The sequence below is a fragment of the Glycine max genome, chromosome 15 (assembly GCF_000004515.6).
Source record: "Glycine max cultivar Williams 82 chromosome 15, Glycine_max_v4.0, whole genome shotgun sequence".
Lineage (NCBI taxonomy): Eukaryota > Viridiplantae > Streptophyta > Magnoliopsida > Fabales > Fabaceae > Glycine > Glycine max.
The window spans coordinates 50,769,427-50,778,241 of NC_038251.2; the positions used below are offsets into that span (position 1 = coordinate 50,769,427).

Sequence of the window (8,815 nt, forward strand, 5' to 3'; positions counted from 1 at the left end):
CCCAGACAAAATTGTTCTAATTTCTAATTAACTCCATAGTCTTGAGCGCTTGCAACACACTGCAAGAATGCAGCCCTGCAGTGAGGTTTTTAATATATTAATGATAGTTTTATCTAAATTTTAATAAAGTGTGTTAGTATATGTCAATAAATATTATATATAATAATTATTAATGTTAATATATATTAAAATATTTTTATCTTCACACATCTCTTATATTATTTAAATTTATAAAAATATATTTTATATCCACACATGTTTTCATTTGATATTTTTCTTTTAAGAAAATTAAAATTTGATAATTCATATATAGCCATGTTTTATATTCTTTCACTTATATTCTGTCATGATCACTATAAATGACTATCCTCTTCTTCTGATTCCTCTATGCACTACTTTCTTTACTGGGGCAACTCATGACCAATCCTTAGATGGGATATGTAGAAGGCAATGAATATTATACAACTAGTTAAACCCCCAACCCATGAATATTCACCTAGAACCATTGTCCTTCCAATTAGCCTACATGTTTTCTTTCTTAATTATTATTCACATCCCCCCTTCCATAAAGCAATTAAATGTTTTGAAATTTAAGTTATTCCCTACTCTAAACTCTAAATATTATGCATATGCACATACAATATCAATTAAATGTATGAGTGTGTCTCTCTTGAAATAGCACCTAAACATTATCTATGATTAGCCCACACTGTATAGAAAAAACACTAAAACTTTCCACGATAAGGTTTTAGAGTTTAGATCCTAAATTCCACTAGAACCACGAAGATAAGGTTTTAGAGTTTATACCCTAAATTCCACTCGAACAAACATGGAGGTGTCTATTACATACGAAATTGCAGGCACTTTAGAGCTCAACCCTGATAGGCTGCGTGAGCTCAAAGCATTTGATGACTCAAAAGCTGATGTTAAAGGCCTTGTTGATGGAGGGGTCACAAAGATCCCAACATTGTTTTATCATCCCCTGATGCAAAGAACCAAGTTCACGCCACCAAGAGATTGTTGGCAGAATACGGAAGCAGATGAGAAATAGGGTTTATTTTAGGTTGTGAACCATGGAATTTCAAGTCCTGTCAAACTCACTTTTGTGAACCATGGAATTTCAAATTCATTGGAGTTAAAAATCACCACTTAAAAGGTAATATGTACTTCCAAACATAAATGAAAATAAAAAGACAAATCAACAGAATCAAAATATCAACCGGAATTCAAGCAACAAACTCTATATCTTGTTAAACAAAAAACTGTAGGCATCAAAGAACACAAACCTGGAAAGCGATAAATCTTCTTCTTCTTGTCGCAAAATACAATTAGCTAGGGGTCCCAACCCAGCCTATGAACCACCGAGGGAGGAAGTTTCTGAACATAGAAGTTCCTGAAAAGTCAAAATTGGGCAATATTAGTGCAACGAAAATACAATATCTCAAACCACCACACCCAACTCTTCATGCAACGAGGCCGATGTTACCTCCGTAAACAGTGTCACCGCAATGACCTTTGGGTTCTCAAAAAAGTTGAAAAACTCACTCGTTTCGTTCAGACGTACTCACGAAGAACAAGAAGAACGCGCGGGACAACTTTTATAATATATGGTTCACGACGGTGTAAATTTCAAACCCGTCTTTGTATTTAGGGATTTCAACGACGGTTTAGATACACCGTAAATTTTTTTATAATTACAAAAATGCCCCTGTCTCCCTTTCAAAGACGTTGTCAAACGAAAACGTCCTTAAATATGTAAAATATTTACCAAAATGTCACCGCTCCTAATACAAAGACGGTTGTGTTGCGACCGACTTTGAAAGTACATCGTAAAAAACATTTATTTTAGTAGTGGGATAAAATATAGGGAAAAAATTACCACTGAACCACTAGTAAATTACACAAATGAATTTGATATTGTACTTAACTCAAAATATTAAGGAATTAGGTTTTTGGGTGCTTCACTTACATGGTGCTCAATTTATCTATTCTTACCCAATGTATCGTGGGACTTCGCATTTACATTTTTACTTTAATATTTTTTTTCTTTAAATGAGTTTTTCCACATAGTATATATGTTTCCCCTCATGGTTCTCAATATGTTCTAAGGTTGGTTTGGTGATAAAAGGAGAAGAGAGGAAGGGAAAACTCATGAGAATTTGATTCCCTCCGCTAATAATTAACAACTAACATTTGCTAATAACAAATAAATTATTCATTATGATTGTCGTCAACATGCATTAGATACTTGCAGCACTATTAACTTACATCAACTCGTGGACATGCTTCCTGACCATAACATTACCAAAACACTTTCAATCTCCATATATGAATTAACTGCTAGGAAGACTTTCGATACAGGTAATTTAGATGTTTGGATCCTCCATTAATTTTATTATATACTTGTCTTAGCCGGTCACCTAGTTGAACCATTCAGTTCTAATACAACTTTTTAGAATTTGAGGAGATAAATCAAAACATTGAGAGATCTCCACCAATCATCTACGAGCAAATCATACCAATAAACTTGATATCAAAATGATAAATGATAAGATCACTTGTCATTGGACAAATAAACCCTTTTAGATTAGAGTTTTTTGTATTGTTAATCATTTTTCTTTTTCTTAATTAACCTTATTTTAAGGATGATAAATTTTACAAAACACAATGTTGTATAATTATGTCATTTCATAATACAATAATAATTATGAAATATTAGAAAGAGTGTATTTCAAGAAAAGATCGAATGCATACTTATTATCTCAATTAAAACTACGTATAACGAAATTCAGGGTCCTTTGTCTACTTGACTACAAGGATTTCGTACATAATGAAGATGGTGGCTAGGGTTGGAGACCAAAAGAAGTCCCTCACCATGGGAAAGTTTGTCCAATGGTTAGATAAATTACTTTTTAAATAGAGTGGCACAAATCCATCATGGCAAGTAATATATTCCACATGAAAAGTAAAGTATCCAATCCCTTTGTGCATTCTTCTGAAGGCAACCTCGTAAAGGGAAAGGGAGGAGATATATATATGCGGCTAGTGCTGAGCAATGTTCTGAAGGTGTCAAGTGCAATGACGGAGAACACACCGACGACACTGTGGACCGTATGTTATCTGTTTTAAGATCATAAGGCGCATAGGTGGTCACCCAGGTCAATAGCTTGTCCAAGATTTTGTTGTTGATATAGAGAAATTGCGTGACTTTGGGTATTGCCACATGCGCAACGTACGTTTTTCACCATGACTTGATGTGAAGAATCTCCTCGTCGACGACCAACGTGGTGAAGGATCAAATATATGACCGTGCAGATTGTTTGCTTTGCATTCTTTGTGTGACCCTTGCTTCTGTGGCAAAGATGTTTGCAATGAAGAAGGGTTACGATAGTGAAGAAGAGTACACAAAGTGGTGATCATGCAATGTTCTTGTAAACCAATTATTTCAAGATCTATCATTTAACCATAATGCTGGTCATTGACAAATTTTGATTCAAACAAGTTCAGAATGATCTATTATGGACAAGAAATAATAATGATAATAATAATAATTCAGTTCACTGAATAAAGATAAGAATTAAATTAAAATAAAACATTGGGGTTCACAGGGACATCCTACATCATAACCCTATAGCTTAGGGATTTATCTATTCATAGACATTGGGAAGCACAAAATCACACAAGAAAGTATAAAGAGCAAAAAGGGAGAGAAACCTTTACAAGAATTTATCCCCATTGTAATCTTTACATTCTTCCCCAATCTGCAGCTCTCTTAAAGGTTCTCCCCAGTCAGAGAAAAGTAAATTCTAAAATAAAACTGAAGATCTAAAAATAAAACAAATACATGGGTGTTCAGAAATTAACTTTCCAATGAGAATGTGGTCACTCGCAAACTCACCCTTCTCAGTGTTTATAGGAATAAACACTTAAATAGATAAGCAAATGTGTTACCATAGGCTTGTACATCAACCAAGTCACACCATAAAATCAACAAGCAAAAATAGGGGATATCCATGGTATGTAATGGGGTTAATGCTCAAATGTTAGGTCTCTCTTGTTTCATTCTTCTTATTTATTGTTTCAACACTGAAAAAATCACTTTATTGTGCAAATATTCTTCTTTCTTTTTTGATGAAGAGAAAAGGTGGGAGTGAAGGATCCCATGATTCAGCAATAGCGGCTCTTATTTCTTGAGGACATGCCTTCTTGATGAGGACATGAGGGTTTATATCACTTCTCATCATAGACCGGTGAAATGATATGAAACACAAACTCTAAAGGTCAAGAAGAAGAAATCCTAACAATCCCCAAATTTTCACATGCAAGCAGACAATTAATACATACATGCATTTTATCACAAGTTCTAGACAGACACTAACTTAGAGGTAATCACATACTGCACAACAAGGGGGTCTATATGGGGTGGGGGGGGAAGAGAAGAGAGGAGTACGAGAGGAAATAGATGGTTTCTCTAGCGAAGATTATCAACTCATCTGAGATTGAATTTGTTATATTAGATGGATTAGATACTTTACTTTCAATGTGGAATTTCCTATTTTAAAATGCATCTTATTAAACTTTTTTAGCTGGGTTCCATGAAATCACTACTGCAAAAAAAAAATTCTACGAATTCTACGACAGTTACAAAGACAGTTTGTTGTGGAAAGTCAAAACTTTCTACGACGTCTCTTAAAAACCTATATTAAAAAAATTATTATTCTAAGACAGTTTTCTGAAAAAAAAAAGATTTTTCAAGACAATTTTTGGAAAAATTGTCTTAAAATGTATTTTTTTTAAAAAAATTATTAAAGCGTTCCTACATTATAAACCAATTATTTACTTGCTTTTGGTCTAAACCTGTTCATTTAGCTAAGGCAACCTTATCCGTGTCTTGCATAGGTCAATGAGAACATAGTTAAAGATCAAAACATACCCAAGCTAGACTTGGTTTTACACAAATGCTAAATTAGTACGAATCTTAATAGTGTATTTTAATGAACAATAATACAAAAGACTCATAAATATTATTTATTAATAAGTGTTTTTACTATAAATTTAATCATGAGACTTATTTAGAGTAAGAAAAAAGATTTTTTTTTATAAGTTTCATCAAAAAGCATTTTGAAATAATCTAAAAATATTATAGATGCTACAAACTAATTTGAGAAGCTCTATGTAATTATAATGAATGTGTTAAAGAGTAAGCAAGACTAGTAATGTACTAAACATAATTCCACACCAATTTTTGTAACACGATTCTTGGAAGAAAAGATGTTTACCGTTGGGTATGGCCATTTACAGTTAATATTCCACCATGCAAGTAAGATTTGCTTTGCTTCTTTTGGCAGTTTTTCTTTCTTCTTCTTTTTGGAAATTTCATGCTTCAGATTAATAATATAACCGCTATATCTACGTAGAAGGTTATCCTTTAGCTCTTGAACTTCATTCATCCCCTTGCCCTCAATTGCCTCTTTCTCCATCCTACTACGATATTTTCCTGGTGATTCAGTAACTTCATCTATCACATGAAAACACAAATTGTTAAGCATAAACCCAATACAAAGTTCATTTGCCCATCATGAACCAATATGCATTTGGTTGTTTGATGTACATGTCCATTATTCAACCATGGTCCCACCATGAAAAACATTGCACCTTCACGGAATTGTACAAACAAGGAATCAATCAATTAATTAATCAGAAAAAATTTTCACACAAGGGCCGGGGAGGGTCAAACTTTTGGAGAGTCATATGTATAATTTTTAATCTTATTTTTTATTGTAATTCATTTTACACTCACTTAAAAACTTGTTTTACTCTCCCTTGATCAATTAGGTGGAAGAAGGACAACTTTTTCCTCTAAGGATTTCCTTTTTACACCGAAGCAATGGCTCTGTCCTTAGCTATACCCGACTGTTTGTTAAAGAAGACGTTTTTAACAAAAATCAGTCTAGTACTTCTTTTTCTCTAGTTTGAGCATTTTAAATAATGAATTTATTATTAAGTAAGGATTATTTTTATTCAAATTATTCTATTAAATGGTGACTAAATAAAAAATCATTGTTACATAAAAACAATGACAAGTGACAATTAACAAAAATAAACAAAAATAACCTAGATAAAAAAAATTTAAGAAAAAGACTTTCAAAAGGAATAAAAATGGTCACATGTCCAAATGGGCCATTATCCGCACAGTTAGTCAACTTAAACTGAAAAGAAAAGAAGCCAAAAATAACTCTACCTCACAGTTACAATATCATCAATCTTCAAAATCATCTGCACAATTGTTGTTTTCAAATAACTAAATTGCCTTTTTTATTTATTTTTATGCTTATCTTTTGTACGGTAGAATTTAATCCCTAAACACGTAAATAAATAATATCAATGAAACAAAATGAAAATTTACTTGATAATTGATAATTAGCAAAGTAAGGGCAGAGGGTTAGTCAATAAAGTGACAACCATGCTTATCTTTTTTATGTTGGGCCAAAATGTAGGTCTACTCCACAAGGGTGAATGAAGTTAAGTATGGGCAGCAGCTGTAGGTATAACAAAAGTGAAGGTACTAGGAGTTTAAGACAATAGGACCTTTACATTTTAAGCAAGTTCAACATTTGGCATTAGGTGAAGATTGATTTGTAGACCAGAAATGTTTAATCACTCTAGGAATGAAGGACATTAATTATTGAGTAAGGAATACAATAGTCCAATCCATTATTCATTCTAATAAAATTTCTAATTTGATGCTTATATATATATATATATATATATATATATATATATATATATATATATATATATATAATCTTATTTATCATGTGCCAAAGTGTCCCTCGGAGTAGCTCTATTATAAATCCTAGCTAGCTAGATAGATAATAGCAATAAAACTATAATATATAAGACACACAACAATAGCAACTAATTAGTAATTTACTAATGTTAGTGCATATATATGGGAGAGGAAGAACAATTTTCAAATGCACTCACCTGATTTTTGACATACCAAAGATACCATGGTATTTTAGTTGACAACTTAAGCTGTGCAAGGGCATATCTTGTTGTTGTGACAGACACCATTGAGTCCATGTCCCCACTGGATTAGCAAAAAGAGTCAAACATAATTAATATGTATCTACCCATTAATCATTGATTTGGATCCTCTCTAGCCAGCTGCACTATCTCATGTAAGAGATAAAGAGACATTGAGGCTATTAATGAGACTTGCTAAAAAATTTAGACGCAATTCTTTACATGCTTTTCATACCATTCTCTAATAAAAATTAAAAATTAAAGTTTCACTCCAATATCTTATACAGACTTTTCAGTATTATGTATATTATTAAAGTGAAACTCTAACTTTAACTAAATGATTATAAATAAGTTATGTGGCATGCCTCCAAAATGCTCAATGACATGAAGTTTGCATTATCAAACTAGATGCTTCCTGTTAAATTGGCATACAAACCATTGTACTTCATCAATGTAAAACAAGTTAGCAAATGCAAAATAATAAGTAATATTCAGAGCTTTAAAACTATAAGGAGATACCATGGGTTTGAGTAGTTGTCCATCCAACGATATCTACATAAATGCCCACAAGACGAAGATCCATGCAAGTAAAAAAAATAGCATACTTACTACCTAACAATTCAAACACTCTAGAACAACATAACATATTATCTTGTTGAGAACAACAACATCTAATTAAAGTCACTTACGGATCAAATATAACACCTCAAGCTTCTCTAACAATGATAGCACCGTCTGCCACATCCCCGATAAAAAGGAAGAGACTGTGTCAAATGTATCTAATGGGTTTACATAATACCAAATTATTATTATGTTTATTTATGATTTCAATTTGTAAGAAGAGTTTTAAAAAAAATGAATAAAAAGAGAGTTAATAACATGATGTATTAGATAGAAATTGGTCAATACTATAAAGAGTTAAGGGGTACCCTACCACAAACCACCTTACCCTGCAAGTTATATGCTGCAACAACAAAATAGGGCCAAGTCTGTGACATAAAATAGAAGGCAAATAACTCACACAAACACATTGTTCAACTTTCTAACCTAAAACAAAATGAGAACCATCCCCACAACAACCTCAACTACAATAGCACCCACAACCACCACGTCATCATTAACAACAAGTCCTTCTCGACACTCCTCGACATGGCACTCTGGTTCTGTACCTGTTTGGAAGACTGGCTACAATGCTCGATCTTATAGCCTTTGCGCTTTTGATCTTAGCCTGCTCCTACTGGAAACTTTCTGGTCAGTTACTGAACGAAGAAAACACTGAAAGGGACTTGGAAAATGTTGTTAGTGGTGAGAAACAGGGTGACTTCGCAAACAAGGAATCAATTAAGGTGTACAAGGAGAAGATTCTCGTCATTATGGCTGGAGATGACCCCAATGTGTATACCCTCCATCACCAACCTCAACCCCTCCTCCGTTTGCGGTGGCCTCACATTCATCATGTCGCTGGACTTCTCCACTGTCAACAACCCCGATAGCTTCCTCAACCTCCAAAGGGTTGCACGTTTGTCTCGTACTTAAATGTTCGGCCAAAAGATCTGATTTTGAAGATGGATCTCGATGTGGGTATGTACATTAAGGATTTCATGAATGTGGGGTTTTTTGGGTCTACCCAACATAGCACCGAGGTTCACAATGTTGAGTGGTGATGGCTAAGGAGGCGACGAGGTCGACGACGGTTATGTGGTGGTCCCATGATTCGGGCATGGCTGAAGGGAAGGGAAAGCGAGAGAATGTGGTGGCGTCGTGGTTAGGGTTTGTGAGTGTGTGA

The 8,815-nt window shown here is 33.6% G+C and overlaps 1 protein-coding gene across 2 annotated transcripts; it reads right to left on the reverse strand.

The window, feature by feature from the left end:
• Positions 1 to 2,729: 2,729 nt before the first annotated feature.
• Positions 2,730 to 8,446, reverse strand: LOC102660098 (homeobox protein KNOX3). 2 transcript variants are annotated; one of them, XM_006598147.4, is made up of 5 exons: positions 7,719 to 8,446; positions 7,549 to 7,581; positions 6,988 to 7,093; positions 5,280 to 5,518; positions 2,730 to 3,351 (listed from the first exon to the last, which is right to left on the reverse strand). In XM_006598147.4, exons 3-5 carry the CDS (start codon positions 7,013 to 7,015, stop codon positions 3,160 to 3,162), a joined length of 459 nt encoding a protein of 152 aa, XP_006598210.1. In that variant the 5' UTR covers positions 7,016 to 7,093; positions 7,549 to 7,581; positions 7,719 to 8,446; the 3' UTR covers positions 2,730 to 3,159. The 2 variants fall into 2 exon arrangements, with proteins under 2 accessions (XP_006598210.1, XP_040865463.1); XM_041009529.1 differs by having other exon boundaries at positions 6,988 to 8,446.
• Between the last annotated feature and the right edge of the window lie 369 nt (positions 8,447 to 8,815).

Excerpts from the sequence above, each read along its gene's own strand:
- LOC102660098 (XM_006598147.4), bottom strand. The coding sequence starts at position 7,015 with ATGGTATCTTTGGTATGTCAAAAATCAG. Across the intron at positions 5,519-6,987 it reads TTTGGTATGTCAAAAATCAG|ATGAAGTTACTGAATCACCA; the intron begins GTGAGTGCATTT and ends TTCATGTGATAG. Across the intron at positions 3,352-5,279 it reads GTAAATGGCCATACCCAACG|AAGCAAGGGTCACACAAAGA; the intron begins GTAAACATCTTT and ends TCTTTGCCACAG.